Source organism: Opisthorchis viverrini, assembly GCF_000715545.1.
Source record: "Opisthorchis viverrini unplaced genomic scaffold opera_v5_351, whole genome shotgun sequence".
In the NCBI taxonomy this organism is placed as follows: domain Eukaryota; kingdom Metazoa; phylum Platyhelminthes; class Trematoda; order Opisthorchiida; family Opisthorchiidae; genus Opisthorchis; species Opisthorchis viverrini.
In genome coordinates, this window is record NW_008752003.1 from 80,795 (window position 1) to 98,954 (window position 18,160).

Below are 18,160 nucleotides of genomic sequence, written 5' to 3' on the forward strand. Positions count from 1 at the left end.
AGGAGAGTCCAATTTCGAAATTCTAGTCCTTTCCGGGCAAAAAGGATGCTTCAGCGTGAATGATTTTCTTATTTACCGATGATGACCGTATAACTGGTCCGATTTAATAGTGTTCGTTCATCCTAAGGGCATTTGTCAAATGAACATACATTGAAAACCACAAAAGCGTTCCTAAGTCTTCATGGTATGAAATGTTTCTTCACTCATGACATGCACAGGCATGTAAGCCCTCATATAATTTTCATTTGGGAGGCTTAGCAAAATTCAAGGACAGAATGTTTAAGCAAACAAGTGAACACTTGACTTTCGCAAAGCGTATAGTGGGCCATGACGATAGAAAAGCTGCGCTCATTACATATATATATATATATATATATATGCGCATGTACGTATTCTGGAAATTGAATCAATCTTACTCCCTGAACTACCCGTCTAGGTCGAACGACATGAAGAATGCATCGACATCACTTCTATGATTGAAGAGAAAACGGTTGAGAGTTTTTCAGCACGGACGACACACTTACACAGCTACCACGCATGCTGGTTTGCCTACACCAGACCGAAGGTCTCCTAAGGAGATTTTGTGCCTTTATTTCAAGACCCATTTAAGGCAGCGTTTTTCGTACTGATGATTTCTAAGTGAAGTTTGCAGAAAACCCATATTTTGTAAAGGCAATGAAAACGTGCGTAATTCATGCGACTGCTCAGCAAGTAAAAAATCCACGAGACGTTTTGTTGTTCGACGCATGTCCTAAAATCTGGAAGATCATCGTTTTCCTTGAAAATAAATGAAAAGTCGTCTAAACCAACTCAGAAAGCAACATAAAGCAAACGATATTTGTGTGCATATGAATTACATATTCCGCGCACTTACTGAAAAGGCTATGCCATCACATGCTTGCAAGCAGCCCTGTGTGCAAATGAAGCCAGAGCAGTAACCAAATGGCTGAGCTACTGCTTGTTTGTCTTTTTTCCTGTAATGTGCACTTAACTGGCGCACAAGATTATTTGTGCGAATCTTGACAACAATTTAAGCCAATATTTTTCAATGCAATGTTTGAATAGCCTCCCATCTCACATAGGTCTCCCTTTCTTATCTTGAAAAGTTTTGGCAACATAATCATTTTGCGTGCAGTTTCACAATGCGCATTACCTGAATTATTTAGCATTACTCAAAAGTTTACTGTTACCCACTGCATTTGCTGTATATATATATATATAATTGATATTTGGATACTTAACGATACACATGACCAAATACTAAAGGCGCTTTGTGCAACGCTAACATTTTCATGTTCACATCGGGAGATTTGTAAGCAATTTTGGGGGTGATTTTTTAAACTTTGGGTTACCAGTTTGCCCGACCATTTAGTTTTGGACTCTTAGTTACCAGTGGTGCGCTTTCCACTTGCATACGGATGTGTCTCAGTATCAGTGCATTCAATTGTGTTGACGGAAAGCTCTCCCGCTGACTAACTCCACGCAGGATTGTTTCTTGTGGCTCGACCAGTCACCTGATGGGTTTCTGAACTGCCTGAAATACCTCAACTAGATATTCAGGTGCCAGACATTTCATTTTTTGCGTGGAGGCTCCAAACGTACACGGAGCTCGTGCCTATACAAACCACACGAATGCTGCCTAGGATGTTTGATATCCGCGAGGCGCCAGAGCACCCAATCACATAATATGACATTGCTAAACCGAAAGATTATTTACTTAAATGCTAAGGAACTCAGATCCTTCACACAGTGTTCAGCTGAATTCAGTATTTTTCCAATGATAAATCCTGCAAACTGTGAGTGTATTTTATTCACAGCTCCGAGACACTCCATATCCATTTGTAGACGATCCGTGCAGGTCACTGTAATGAGCTGACTCCAGTTTCAGCTATTCCAGTCCTCGCCGTTACGAATGAACTAGAGCCCCCACGCTGGAGCACGTTCGGTTATGAGGTTTCACCAATCGAAACGGCCGAATACATTAACATTTCTTTCGGAGATAGGGCGATGCGATATATCGTGGTCCGTATACATTTGCTTAATTTAACCAATATGACAAAAATTTGCGGCTCAACCGCTGCTGTGGAGGCATTCCTTATATCAACCCAGTGCCTATATCCGCATATAAGATACTCTGCTCAATTTGCAGGTTTTGTACTTTACCATCAATATTCAATATAAAATAACGACAAAGCGATTGAAGACATCACGATACTTCCCCAGATCACCATGACAGATGTAGAAATTCGCAAGCGATAGTCCGTGAAATGCAATAACTAGCTGTAAGAAAAGTTCGATTTTTCAGTAGTGAATATGTGTCGCGTTCATTATAAAGGCAACTGAGAGGGCAAGCATATCACTGTTCCTTTAGTTCGTTGTTAGAAAACATCCTGGTTGCATGCGGTAGGCATATTCAAACGAAAAAGCCCCGTAGAAAATTCATACACAATATCATAAAAGGGTTAAATATTCTCCATGCCGGACGTATATATCCTTATTACATTCTGTGGTCAAAACGGCGGTCATTGAGTCATTTAGATAAAAGTTAATCTGGACTCTAAATTATTTATTTGTCAGCGAAAATATGCATATTGCGTAAAAAAGACAATCACAAAATTTGGTTACTCTTTGGGAGGTGCACTTCATTGAGACAGCCGACTTTCAGTCCACACAGACTCCAACTGACATCACTCACCGAATGGCAGATGAAGCGAGCAGAAGGGACCACGATATTTCAGTTTTAAACGGGAAGGACTACTATGGGTACGAGGCATCAATGGACGCATTAATAGCTCACTTAATGCCCCTGTCATCGGAATGTGAATGTCGCCTGGTTGATCACTAATAGAAGCATATAAGGATTCCGTATTTGGTTGCGGTCCTGCTTCCAACGGACATTTCCTCTAAACGTGTGTTGGTGCAGACGAGAGACACTAGCAAGTACCGCACACCAAACCAAATAAATCGATAATAAAAACTGAGAAAATATGATGGGCAATTTTTCAATGTTAAACCTGTCGAAAAACCCAATGTCTAAAGGATAATGGCTACCAGCACGTTGCCAATGCAGATTCTGTAGATGACTCATCCGGTTGTCTTCATCATACATGTAATAGGAGCATTCGCTAAGTACGGTTACACAATTTCGTTCAGCAAGCACAGTTTTAGCATTTTACAGTCATATGGCTTTCAAGAGGGTTGAAAAAGTTAACCATAAATGTCCATCTACCCAAGAGCTCGACGAGTGGCCTATATTAGTCGGATTATTCTGGAATTTTTGAGTGCATCTGATGACCGTGGCGTAGCACTACATCCTTCAGGAAAATACTTCCGAAGCCCGATTAGGTTTATACAATCGCGACCGATTATCCTGTCTCATATAATTTGACCGTGGAAATGAGGAAGACTGGAATTATTCGGTTGAAACCCCACGCACATACGAATGCTCGCACACGTTAACTCAATGTGAGTCCATTTTTAGGTAAAATGTATTCATTCAGTAGTCTTAAAACAGCGGCTGAAAACAGGTTGCTCTTCCGGCCATACTACATGGACACAGGAGATTAAACAACTGAGGAATCCATGATTCGCAAACCACAATACAACTCTGGTAGACACGGATCAAACCTGCGCCTAATCTGTAACAAGAAGACCGTTCGTAAGATTATGAAGTATTCATCAAATTCATAACATACCATTTATGCCACATAATATGTATATATAATATATTATGTATAATGGAAATCTCGGGTTCACACAAATAAGCTGTGATCCCAAATCCTGAATGTACGGCCAAACAAAACTATCTGCATCCCGGTGATCATGATTATCAACGCAATTTTTGGGACAAAACAAAAAACACGAATTTTCGACCCGAAAGCTCTCTGAAATTCCCAGGTAAACTGATAGGAGGGTCATCAGAATCCTGGAAGGAGTGGACTGCGATCGAGGAAGCTAGGCAGTCGACAGCAAGAACCGTCTGTCGTTACTTACCGCCGGGGGAACGTCCATACAATACAAGATGGTCGGGGATCAAAAACGTTAAATGGGACGCAGATTTGCAAGATACACCCAAAGAACAATCGAGCCGCTGCAGAAGCCGACCTGACGGACGTAAGTGAAAATCGATAGCACGCGAACAATTTTTGAGGGGTGAGGTCGTGAAACAGTGATACTACTGCCAGAGAAGCACGCTAGAATATGTTGTTCGTGGAATTCTGCTTCGCGTCTGTTGAAAAGAGATCTGTTGTGGAACTTATGGAGTTGCTTTGTCACATTTGCTTGGATTCGAGCGAGGAATGGTTGGCGTCAATGCCTATTTAAGAAAGTTCAAGAGGACGCGTTCAGTGTAGTCAGGCGCTGAGCGACTGGTGAGGGGTTTGGGAATACACACAGGTATCAGCAAATATTCCTTGAGTTGAATAAATTGATTTGTCCTCTCAAGGGTCCCAAAAAAGGTTCTATAGTATTAAATTTGCATTTTAAATCAAGGTTCCACTTAGATCTCTGTTTGCAGTTAAAACCTATGGACATTTAATAGTCTTTTTTGTTTTGACCGGGATATCATAATAGTCCATTGCCTTGCCAGCTGTGCAAACAGCATTCTCCTTGATATAGCAGGATCACGATTCCTTGATATAGAAGGATCACGATTTCCCATCATCATTGTAAAGCATTACTCAACAAAACTCTTCTCAAATCCCTGTTATATTATATATATATATATATTTGTGGTTTACTGAGATTTAGGCTCCCAAGTGGGTTTGTGGTATACTTTTTGGAAAGCTGTTATCTCGGAAAGGCCAACAGGGGCAGCACATAATGTATGATAATTGTGCTCGCAGAGAATAAAGAGACTTGTTTTGCCGGATGCAATGTCTGCAAATTTGAAGAAAGCGCTCGCGAATCCCCAGATCTCGGCTTCGTATAACTGTATTATGTTGCCTACCTATAAGCGCAATCAACTTCTTTGATTCTTTGGTGAATCCTTCGAAATGAATCCTTTGGTAGGATGTAATTCAGATGCTAGAGTACACTGATGCCCCCAGTAAGATGCATCTTTGCTTGTTTCTAGACTATATACATCCCAGCTCACCTAAACATGTTGAAAACTGGCCTTTGAGATATATAAGCTTTTCCATGCCATATCTGTGCTAACTTCCGCGAAAAGCGGTGGCAGCAACCTGTCGTCGACATTCCGTATGACAATACTCTTTTTCCCAACTGGAAACTGTGTGCAGTATGCTCACAAGTGACTAACATGGACTCCTACGTACATCTCTGGAGATGAAATTGAACAGGTGAGTGCAGACAGATTTGAGCCTCGGCTGAAGAACGTTTGTGGTTACAACAAGCTGAATATTGCATTGCTGTGGACTTCGTGCTTCAAAATATGGGCCATCTACGGGCAACTGCAAGTGGATGCATGAAAACTTAACACATTTCTCGGAGAAGTGAGTTCAGGAGTGAAATCCTCGAGGAATGTACCAAAAGATTATATCTGCGAGGGCTTCCTTAACTGCATCCCAGCCTTCAGTAGAGTTTGGATTGTTTTCATACGCATCCATATGTGGATCTCCGATCAATATTCAAATGCTGTTCATTTGCTGAGCCGAATAGTCTCTGATTTGTGCATTTCCCTTTCACCACGTGCGATCCCCGATGATGTTGAATTTCGAAGTATGGATTTTTGATGGTTAGCGCGCATACGCCTTGCGAAACCGTCGTCAATACATCGAAGGTTCTAACACTGCGATTCAGTTTACCCTGCGACATCCTCGAGGAATATTTTGCACTATTAAATTTAGAGGTGATTGTAAGCTCTCAAGCTTCAAATCAGATAGGTACCCGTTTCATTTGGAAAATATGCCCATCTTGTTGCAGATTGACTTTATCCCAAATCAGGTTTGTTGCAGAGAGACCTTATCCCAAATCAGGTTGGCCTACTCAGCTTAGAGAAGTGAAACGGCCGCCATATTTGCAGGCCAGTTTAATGGCGTGTTTTGGATGCCAACTGAGCTAACAACGTCCAAGTAACAACAATCGCCAGCATTTGGTTTGTACGGGGGAGCTAATTCGTGCAACACTCTGAAGACGTCGTTTAAAACCTGTGGTCAAAACTCTGGCATGTTGGCGTAAGGGCTCGCCGGCCAACATATGTTAGACACTGTGTTGTGCACCAATCGATTTGAGTATCTTGCAGTTTGCGTGAAACCATTTAAAAGTTCATTAGAAGCTTCGGAATGACAATCAGTTTGTCGGTTAAGCATGACACATGGGATGTAGTTGTACGACGGAACAGCCTCTGCGTCCAAGATTGCCTTCATAGACATCCATATGTAGATTTCCGATAAACATTCAACTGCCGTTCAGTTTCTGAGCAAAAAACATCCCGATGTGTGCATTTAGACTTGTCTAAGTGCGATCCGCGGAAAGCTTGAATTTCGAGAGATGCTTTATTTGATGGTAAGCCCGTAGAACCCACGCGGAACCGTCGATAACACGCCACAGGCTCTATCCTTCCGAAATGATTTACCTTGCGTCATCTTCGGATTATAATAATCACTATTAGGCTCAGATATGCCTATAAAGTCACCAGCGCCCAGACGAGTAGTTACCCTCGTCAACCGAGAGCGACCCCACAGCGTTGAGTAAGCTTTCATTAGATAAAGAAGGTAGCCGAACATATTCTCCGTTTAGCTGTCTGTAGTACGTAGATCGTCGTCCGTTTTATTTGGATACTAAGGTCGATGTTGATCCCGGATGACTTCATCTCAAACAATCTTGGTATGCTCAACTTGATAAATTAAAACAGACCTCCTACTTACGGACCCGTTAAATGCTGTGAATTGGTCGCCACCTGAGCTACCAACGTTCGCTCAATCTCCAACATTTTGTTTTGTACGCGGGAGCTATTTTACAGCCGAATTGAGAATCACATACCTTTTGGTGCACCTCCACCGAGTCAAAGTAAGACCACCGCAAAAGACGCAAAATACTTAACATCCAAGGTAGCGTTTCAAGGAATTGTACTAATATTCACTATTAGTAATGAGACACATATGTCCCACCTCAAAAATAGCAGAAGCCATAATACTGAAGGTAGCGCTTGAAAAGAATATATTCGTGTACTCTTTTAATAAGGATTTGGCTACTTTCACCGGAAGTGTAGAAAAGCATGCATTCGTGGAACGGCTTGCTCGTGGGGGCCAGGCAAATTACAATATACCAATTAAGGCTCCCTAAAAAATAAATATATTTTCTAAAATAGAAGAAGGACAAAACACAGGAGAAAAGAGATGTTGATTTTCTGTCAATCGAAATAGAAACTCAGAGCATTCTGCATGAGGTAGCTTTGAACGGAATTGTGAACTGGTTGTGGACCCTGGGCGAGATTAAAGAGACAGGCTTTGAAATCTCGAAGGAGTATACGGAGATTCCTGAATCTGTGTTTTATCGCACTTCCTGTGCGGATTTTGACTCTCTCTCAGGTCAACAGGGGATACACCGTGTTCCACACAAGCCACCTGGTGGAGCGCGGAAATTTTATTGTATATATCAGTGGATGAGTTAGAAAGAGCGTGGTACGTTTATTCCTATCAGTTGTAGTATGCAAGTAAATTCGGTTGGCTGCTTTAGACCACTTGTGGTGGTGTTTTCATTCCACGAGGTAAAGTCATTGCAGACCGGTCTGTGGTACATGATCAGCGGGATCAACCTTCAGGATTGAACGCATGATCAACTAAAAACATTAGTGACCTCAAATAGACATCTGTTCCACAAATGTGAAACCAGTACTTGCATAGACTATGTCAGTCAGCTAAATGTTCACATTTATTTTTGGTAAAAGTTTTTCCATAGTAAAGCTTTATACCTCAAAGTCCACGTGAGCTGTCAGTGGTGAAATCTCAAGAACATTTCCATTTGCATCAGAGGCATGTGCTTTCCAAACGAAGGGAGCATACAGGTAGCTGAATGCCAAATTATGGTCGTCAGGCTCAAGCAAACAATGACCTAGATATCCATAATTCAACTTTGTGTACACTTAATTCGTCCGTGGTTATGTTACGAGCTATGTGCACCCGATGAAAGCAGGAAAGATTTCTTTTGTCTGCTTAAAACAGGCTTTCAGCACGTGCCACCTACTTAGGGGTGAACAAATCAATGCAACAGAACCTGGAGACTGGTGACATATGGTATGGAATGATAGCAAAAAAGAGGAAACACTTAAGCAGGAGTGTTGATACTACGGCTGAAATGCGCACGCAACTTTCAAATCAAGACAGTCGTGACATTATTGAATTTACATTTCCAGTGTGAACAAAACAGGCGAAGCGGTCGCAGCGGCAAGTAAAATGTTTATATTGATTTCGGTCAGGTGTGTTTTGTGCCGACCTTCTGACATCGAATCACATGACGTTTGAAATTGAAGGATGCCGTAAATTTACACCCGCACGCTGGACAAGAATATGTTTTTTCCCTAGTATGGACACGGAAGTGACTATTCAGTGCAGCTGACGAACGTAGTCGCTTTCCACAATGGGGACACGAGTTAATTTTTTTCTCCAAAATTCTTGAGTGCTCAGCGATTCCTAAATGTTTTTCGGCTACCAACTCCTCCCAATGCTGCTCCAACAAACGATGATTCCGAGTTTTGAAATATCCAAAATGAGATGCACGGAAGTCACATTCATTAGGTTTCAGGTTCAAGGGCGTTGCATGGTGTTCTTGAACCCAGCTAGGATACCAAAACTCCTTTGAGGATTTTGGACATTGATGGGGTGTTTGCTGAACATCCAAGTTCTTGCTTAAGCCCATCTGTATATACTTCTCACTGTCCGATGCGTTTTTGGATGTCGGAGAGTGAACGCAAAGCTTCTCGTCCTCCGAGGTTTTGTATTCGTTGGAATCTAAAGCAAATTGAAAATTTTAGCCAATGTGGATGCACACATACATTTCAGTATTGATGCTGAAATTTCAGACAGCCCATACAGGTACATATGAATGCTAACTCTCAACTTGAATCAGATTAGATTACCAGGTTTGATCTCTGATTGAAACAAACTGTTTTAAGGTTCTACTCCGCGAAAGTGGGATGCAATGCACCGTGGTCCGTAAACAGTTGCTCATTCCAACCAACTGACAAACTTTTGGCCTACCAGCCGCTACCGAGCAAACATTCGGTGTTCCAACTAAGTGCTTATATTGGTATTTAAGTTACTCTTTTGAAATCGCAGGTTTTGTTCATTAACTCCAATATTCCACATTAAATAATGGCGGAATCCAGAACTTTTTGGCTACATGACTGTATAACTTCCTGTGCTCACTAAGTCATTTTGGGTAGAAGTCAATCCAGATTCTCAGCTATCCTTTTGTCACCAAAAGTTTCATTTGTCCATAAAAAATTATACGATCCAACGTAGAGAATCCGTGCACGAGAGTTCCGGCTTGTCTGTGGGAGGTGCACTTCAGTGACACAGCCAACTCTGACTGACGCTCTCTCTGACGTTGACTTCACACTCCGAATGGCAGACAGTGAGCGCGGAGCGGCCGCGAAGGCCATGTTCTGTACTGCAAGACTACGATGGGTACGAAGTACCAATTGACACATCAATAGCTGACTACCTGCTCCGGTCGTCAGATTGTGGATGTCGTCTGATCTATTACCAACAGAAGTATATATCGATTTCGTATGAGGTTGCATTTTGCTCACAACGGACACTCCCTCAAAACATAGGTTGGTGTAAACGAGGAGCACAATCAAAATTATTACACCACACTGATCATATAGTTAATGGAATCTGGAAATTTCTATTCATGGTCCTGCCAAATAACGTCGAAGGGTGAATGGTATCGGCACTTCAAGAATACAGACGCGCTGTTGGTGAGCCTTCTGAGTTCTTTCATCATGCATGTGAATAGGGAATTCGGTACTGTTAAATCAGTTTATCCAATTAGCACATTTTGAGATTTGTTTCAGTCAGATATCATCGGATTTCGAGTGAGGTGAGCAAATTCTACGTAAGTGTACCTAAAAGCTTGCCCAAGGTCTAAATTAGTCGGCGCTCAAGCATATCCGTTGGGAGAAAGAGGAAAATTTCATGTCTGGAGGCTTCCCGCTGGAATTACGTTTTTTCAGAGAATAACTCAAGAAGATGGACTTAGTAATATGGTTCGCTATCCGCGGCGTATTCAGGAATTAGGGAATGCTCCCGCTTAGTCTACTGTGCTCAATGTGTAGATGCGCATCGCTTGGGAATATACTTCCACAGCCCGATTCGCTTTATACTTTTGCGGCCGATTTTGCTCTCTCAAATAATTAAATCATGGAAAGAAGTAGTACTGAACCTATTCGGTTGAAGTTCAACAAATATACACATGCGCATGCATCTTAACTTATTGTGGGTCCAGCTGAGCTTCAATGATTTCGTTCAGTGGTCTGAAGGCTGCATTTTCGTGGCTTTTAGCAATCTCGATAAAACTCTTACTTGTCACGAATGTATTTCTTCATTCTAAAGCAGCAGTAGTTGTATGACACGTGCGCTCAAGCAAACAAAGATTTGAAAGGGCTATATTCAAAGTAGGAGCAAAGGATCCGTGTTTGCAATTATTCCAGTGAAACGTTTAACACAAAATGGTCGATATATGGGATAGGATTTAAGATATTGTTCCACGCACAAAAGTAACTTTTTCACAAATATAATTATTGTCCAGTGCAGCTTACGTCAGATTGTCCTTTAGGTCATAATACAAGGACGTACATGTATAAAAAATGACGAATCCCCATCGTGAAACCAAATACCAATACTTGCAGTCACAGATCAAAACTGCTACCATTCTTTCGTGAGAGTGCGATGTACTAATCAGAATTACACCACTTGTGAACGCTACCCAGCATTCTTTGCCTGATTCTGGTTCACTTTAGTCACCCACCCAACAAACTGTGTCGAAACAACAAAATTTGAAGCTATGAAAACTGGTTCATTTGTATCACTTGCCTCACAACCAACAAATTTTGAAGATATGAAATTTTCTCAATGGCAGTGGTGATATAATAAATCCTGGACTTGGTGCCTAACTACCGGGATATTGCTAATCTACCCATTGGAACGCAGCTCATTTATTCATATTGACAAATGTAAAATTCGTTTTCAACGTCGACTTGCGGGTTATTACCGGAACTATCATAGCAGGTTCGAGTAGATTCACGTCAGAGAACCGGTGAGTATAAATCTGCGGTGAGGATTTATCCGTATTTGCGATCCCTACATCCAACCGTAAGCAAAATGGGAACGGCTAATTCGTATACCTGGAAACTAATGGCGAACCGATGGTGAAAATAGGCGTGGTTTAAAAGACTACGATGTCTACAGAAATCAACTAACTCCTGGTCCGAAGAACATCAATTTAGCAAAACTACTAGCTCAATGGTGTCCACCGAAATTTGTTTGAGTCGCGAACTTTCCAGAGACAAACAATGTGATTTATTACGTTGACCTAAATTGCATTACAACACAAAAGTGGGATTAACAGTGACCCGCGAACAAACCAGTTTATCCGTGGAATGAGTATGAATGAATATGCATTTATTGTGGTAGCGAGTCAACTTGTGCAACAAATTATGCTTCAGAAGCACGGATATCATGGATTTTGGTTGTAATATGGGAAGAATTACTTCGTATTTTCGAATCGCCTGTCGTATACGAAGGAACGGAATTCGTGTTAATTGTTTATCTTGTGTCTAATGGTATTTTAGTCGAATAACCAAAGGTTTTTAGCACAGAATTATGACAACGTGGTTGATCACGTGACGTTTCTAATTTCTTGATGACTATGAGGTATTAATTGTATCCATCCGGAAAAGCCCTGAAGTATCACGCCCTTTGGGATACGAAGCGCTTCTAAAGGCCGCCCAACCTATAGTATGTAAATCAAGTCGTTTTATGCTGGGACACCCTTCGTTCGTCAGCATCGAAAAAGCTGGTTTTACGCACTTTTCAATAAGTCATGTTGGAGTTCCGCTTCCAAATCACAGTAAGAGACTTCTATTTCCAATTCGTGTTCCTCCATGGCATCGTCGTCAGGCCTAGAACTAATCAGACATGCTTGTCACCGGATATAAAGTCTGGAAACTACCAGGTGTCTTGCGTAAACAACTAAGCAGTTTCACATCAGTTGAATTGCCCGGGAAGCCAAGATTCCGTTATTTCCCACGTTTACCGATTTCGTCCGTTCATGACCAATTTGACAATCTGTCTAGCTTAGAAATTTTCTGGGGTGTATCATCAATTAATCGTTTTCACCCAGTCTACAAAAACCAAACCCATTTATTCAATTACCTCTACAAATATGGCGCGGCTACTTGATTGTTTTCGTCCTTTCAACAATCAAATGGCTTAAGTTTTCGGGAGTGGACTTATCGCGCACAAAAATCGGTCCTTCAAGTCGCACAAACACCGCAAACGGAAATCGAACAGATGCAGACGAAGTTGAAAATAAAATATGTAGATCATATAAATGTGGGGAGATTAAGTGATATTCAGTAAAGATTTCAGCGTGGTAGAAGCGATTTTGGCGAATGAGGACATGGGATAACAGGACAACCAACGTAACCGCTCTACCGAACAACTACTCGTGGTCAAAGTTCACCCCGGGCTACCAACACGTATACTAACACAAATATAACGTTGCCCAACGCAAAACTACTAACCCACCGCTACGCACCACTACGCACCACTACGCACCTTAATAACGCACTGATGATGTTACCTCCATTGGTGATGAAACGTTTGCAATCAAATTGAACAGCTCAGCGAACAAGCCAACGACCATTCATCCTATCAGTTTAGCCAAGCTATGCTGATGTGCCTAGAACCAGTGTATCGCTGTTTATTCCTGGTTGAGATTAATTAGCATTTCGTATCTCACGAAACTACTAGAGTTTCCAAACGGGAGCAGTGGTTGATCAAAATGGTTGATTGTCGGTGTGACTAGTACTCACCATTAGGGGACACAACGTCAGTCAGTCATTAATAACGGAAAACTAAATCACGCGGTCGCGTCTTGACTGGCTCCACGAGGGACAACTCGAGTGACAACTTCTCACAAGGAAGTTTCACATACTTTGAAGACTGTGACAGTGGGTCTATCTGCAGTAACTTCACCAATTGCTTAACTTAAGTTCGAAAACTGTGTATTCCTGTGGTTTCATCAGCCCCACTTTAGGACTTCATAATCGGCTGTGATAAAATTCACATGCTGCCTACCTTGAATACTCAGTCTACAAAACACAAACCCGTTTATGCAGTCAAGGTTTCCCTGCACTTTCAGGCAAACTCACTGAGAATTCCCGCAAAACACCTACCACCGAAATCAGTCATCTCCAGAAAATCTCTTCTTTTTGGCTTTGTGGATTTTCCACATGCGCAAAACACTGGAGAATTTGTTTAGATTGTGATATTCGAATGAAATTAGCATGAATGCTGGTCGTGTAATTGAGTGGGTCAAAATAGTCAAGGTACGGTCGTTTTCTTGTGCCTTCGCTTGTCTGAAGCCAATTTGCATTCATCTTGAACAGGTGCCACTGGATTGTTTTTGTTCAAAGTTATTGAGGTAAGTTACTGTAACGTGAGAATTATTGAATTGTGGTACAATTGCGGCTATGAGGTGCCCACCACGAGTGCATTTTGAAATACACCACAGTCCATTCCAACGCACCATCTGTTCTTTGGGTTATGGCAGTATACGTTATACAGTCTTCGTTTATTAGGATGCCAGATTGTAGTAAGAATTTTGCTTACCCACAAAAATTTTACCAAACGTCTACGGTTTAGCAACCGCAGAACTTGGTGCGCGCAACCGAAATTTTCTACTGGGGAAAGGGGAAGCATTTGGTGACGTTCTGTTACAAGGGATTGGCAATGCAATTAATGGGGGGTTGCTGTGGCTAGATAGTGTAACGATCTATGAAGATGTTTGGCGAAATAATGAATGACCGATATTGGAATCGGTCGGAGGCTTGCGTGCAGCCGATTAGAACTGGGGTGAACTACGTGGAGCAATGAGGACGTTGCATGCTTCACTGGTTTCTCCAGCTACATCGTGGCTAGCTCAATTATATGTGCTGTAGCTTGCAGCGTCCTACTCAGTGGTAATGCAGCGGACATTGATGCAAGTTGAATCTCATGAAATCAAATCCAGAGAGAGTCACGCTCGACACATTCAGATAACACATGCCATTGCGCGCAAGTCAAAAACAGAATGCGGGTGAAAATAGATGCGACATGAAGCGATAAACGTTTCGTTAGGACAGAATAGATGATGTAGATCGTGCCCACCTTATCAGCCAAATGGGTATCTTGTATTGCAGCTTACCGTTATACTGTTCGGGTGGATACCAGTTGAATTATTCGGGTCAGCGTCCCATACGCTATCCATACAGAGTAACTTGTTTCCGATCACGCCTTCTGTTGGTTGTTTACATTTGGTTGGCTAAAACCACCTTGGAAATTTGGCTTTGGTTCACCTTTCCGGAAGTGGATCGCTCCGAAGCCCTGACCCTAATGACATGTACATACTTATCTCTCACCACCCATCAGCGACGTCATCAGCTCGTGCGATTCAGCACATCAGATGCCAAGTGAAGTTTTGTTTTGACAGTTCCTCACAATGCACGTTTTACTCACTTCCCCGAAGCGAGAAGTTGGTCAACACTAACCCTCTCCAGAATTGCTTGTTGAACCACTGATGCACCCTCAAAAATGAGCTGGTCGGATTGAAGAAACGGTAAACCTCAATCTTTCAAACGATAAAATCTCCCTAATCGCAGTGCGATAAGAGTTCCGTTGGCTTTCGACTTCAAACAACACGATCTCGTCGAGGAACCCTCCTGCAATCGTCGATGTGAGGCTTGTATGGCCCACTCGCCCTAGGGTGAGGCGTATGAGTGAAGGTTGAATTGACTGAATTGTGTTCGTTTTGTCGGAGCAATGATGAGTCTTTCAGAATGCACACCAACCATAAGGTATGTGATTTGGTTCACAAGTACGTCACTCCGTCTTGCAAAGTTGGTGAGCTCTTTAGCGTCACCTTTCTCTGATCAAGCGCCACAAACATGTTGCTTTGTTTGGATAGTTTGCGGGTACCCTGAGCACAACAATCCAGCTTGCCTGAAGCCAAAGAGTTCGAGAATCCCATTGATATCAGCTGATATATGCAGTCGTTGTGTTTGATGTACCTCAATCCTGGGTTCAAATTAAACCAACTGGTCAGATTCGACAAGTAAACTGATTTACGTATAGGGCTTTTAACTCTTGATTCAACTGGTACGCTCACGGTCCTGGTTTGTCACTCCACTGAATATGCTGCAGCTGGCCATCTATTTAGTTTATTTGTTTCGAGCCGTAAGAAAGAGGACATCGCCGTTGGTTAAGCTCACGTTCCATTCATTTAAAAGGATAAGTCTCCATCTTTTCGAAGTATTCTGTTGGCAGTTCCTAAAATATATGTGTATATATACATATATATTGTGTGGGTATAATTTTTGTTCGTAATTCTTTGGGTGTCCATTGGTCTCTTAGGAACAAGATATTTTGCCTATCAGCTCGCTGGACGCAGGACGCTTGCCTACGAAGTGTTCCTTTCCGCGGAAGTGACAGGCAATGCGCATGTGTGGTCATGCTGTTGGACAACGAGAGGTTTGGTGGACATTTTTCTACCAATATCAACGTTGAAGGTGGTCGGCCAAAATAGTGTCGAAATAACGATGTGGGTCAACTTTGGATACGGCGACTTGGTTGACGTCTGTTAACAGTTTTACGCAATCTTGTCAATCATAAATTACTATGCACGCACTTTCATCACCGGTTTGAGTAGCAGTCTAATGGAAAATTCTCCAGGTGAACGAAGACCATCGGAGGACTTAGGTGCTCATAGGTGAGAGTGAGCTGAATTTATTCAGACGTTACAATTCATGTTCTCCAAAGAATTGATTGAACCTAGCTCCGTACCTGTGTTATGCTGTCACCTTGACAAGTGCGCTCGTAGTATAAGTTGAGTGGGTGCTTTATGACAGTGAATCAGCATGTATGAGTGGAATTCAGCATAAAATAACATGGTAAGATCTGATTTATTTTCGTAGAGGAAGCTACTCAAATGTTTGCTGAAAACTCTTCAACAGCCCACCACCGGTTTTGCCTTCTTGGGGCTCATCAGGTAGGCGCGAGTTTTTGTCATCCTTATATTCTACTTGAGCCCAAATTGGACTGTTCTCGAGAAATACACCTATTTTCAAATCAATTTGTTTTTCACAGGAGACTCATAAACGAGAGATTCAGTTGAGCCCCTCATGAAAACCAAACTGATCTGCTTTTGTTATAATTAGACGACTGAATTCAGATCCTGAAAATATCGAAGATCGCCTGTAATTTAACCACTGATTATAGAAACTGTTGCAGTTTCCAGTGTGCCACAGGGTAAAGTACCACCTGAGTCGGTGTTTGCATAAACTTGGTGAGGAAAGGCTTCCTGTTTACTGCCCCATTTTGAGACTAACATGCATTAAAGGCTTAGTTCAGATAAACGTCTGGCTATTCCGCAACCAAAACAAAGCAAACATATAAAAAAGAACCTCGAAGCCGTAATTGTGCAAGCTATTCCTGAGCCTACTGTGAGGGGTACACATCCCGTTGAATTAAGTTTTAATACCCACAGGCCAGGATCTTTTCAGTTGATTTCGGTGTGCCAGCACCAGTGCGTTGGACACTCTCATTGAATGCAATTAACACACTCATATTATCTGGCTTTTGGCCGTTATTGTTCAATAACTTTTCAAGGCCAGCTGAATGCCTACAGCCATACATATAGANAGTAAAACAAACTTTTGTACAGCGATGTGACTGGTAATGATGGGAAAAAAGAAGATGATACTGAGCATGAAAAAGAGCAGTTTACAAGTGCTACAAGTTGAAATAACAATGGAAATAAAACATGTACTAACTAAAAAACTTGGTCGCTCAGTCGTCACACACTGAGTCACTCATTAGGAATAATTCCCTAGTATATAAATTAAACTTGGCCGTATGTCACGCCAATTTATCCGTACAACTGAACACTATTCTGCTCACTATTCTGGCCACAGCTTCATGTCTAAAGGCCTCGGAAGCCCACATAATTCAGGCGAGTGTCTTTTTGTTGTAGAGACACCTAGGTTTTATCGTATAATATTACAAAACTTTGCTTTGATTTTCGCGGTTTTCATGTGACAATTCTCCGTATACGTCAAATCGCGGAGGACAGTTCAGGAAATCGTGTTCAACCAAGCAAATCGCTTAAATATATTTGCTAGTGAGAGTTATTTAGAGAAATATATATATAAATACAATTTTTATTCTATAATTGCGTCCACGTGGCAACCTACCAGAAAAGCCCAGTTGGCAGTCCAGTTTTTACATCAGTTTCATGAAAAGTCATTTCGTCCGCCATTCACCATCCCAAAAATTTGTTTGACGGTTAAAACCAGGGGTTTTCTTAGAAAAATCCCGACTGATTTGTCGTAGGTGAGATGCTTCAAGCCAATTGTCGTACTAAAATTGCCGCTTGTATAATAACATTACAACTTTAAATTGTACGGTAGATTTAAAAGCCTTTCATGATTCATGTCAATATAGATCGACGAACGAGAGGAGAAGAAAAGTGAGTGAATTTTGCTCTGCGTTTTTGGTTGTTTCGGTTGGAGGGACCAACTTTTCATGGTTTTATCGTCGCACTCTGAAACACTTAGCACCAACTTTCGGAGACGCTGACTACCTCTCTTTTTTGTCCTCAGACTGTGACACATGCCAGGTCGTTTTCAAAATTCTCATAACTGTTGGGAAAGCTGCGGGTGATTCGGTGGTGACAGACAAAATTGTACCACTGCTGTGCGGTCTACTTCTTGCATTAGTGATCGTCGCACAGTATTTTGTCAACCGTACCTAAACGCACACTGGACAACAAGCAAGTATTACCGCTTTGTGTGCAACTCATTTTCGATCTTCCTATTCACGTTGTGTACCTGTATTTAGCCCTTTAGTGCACGAGCCTGGTCGCCCCTATTTTGAAGAAAATTGCCGAAAAAGCGAAGGGCAGTACAGCAGAAGAAGTATGCAAGTTTAGGATGGCA

At 41.9% G+C, this 18,160-nt stretch overlaps 1 protein-coding gene across 1 annotated transcript in view; it reads right to left on the reverse strand.

The window, feature by feature from the left end:
• T265_15086 (hypothetical protein) overlaps nucleotides 1-18,160 on the reverse strand; it is a gene marked incomplete at both ends in the record, with an annotated part of 226,933 nt that overhangs the window by 50,728 nt on the left and 158,045 nt on the right. Inside the window, 2 exons of the mRNA XM_009176521.1 lie at nucleotides 3,994-4,104; nucleotides 8,523-8,909. Coding sequence (XP_009174785.1) covers nucleotides 3,994-4,104; nucleotides 8,523-8,909 — 498 coding nt within the window. The remainder of the gene's footprint in view (nucleotides 1-3,993; nucleotides 4,105-8,522; nucleotides 8,910-18,160) is intronic.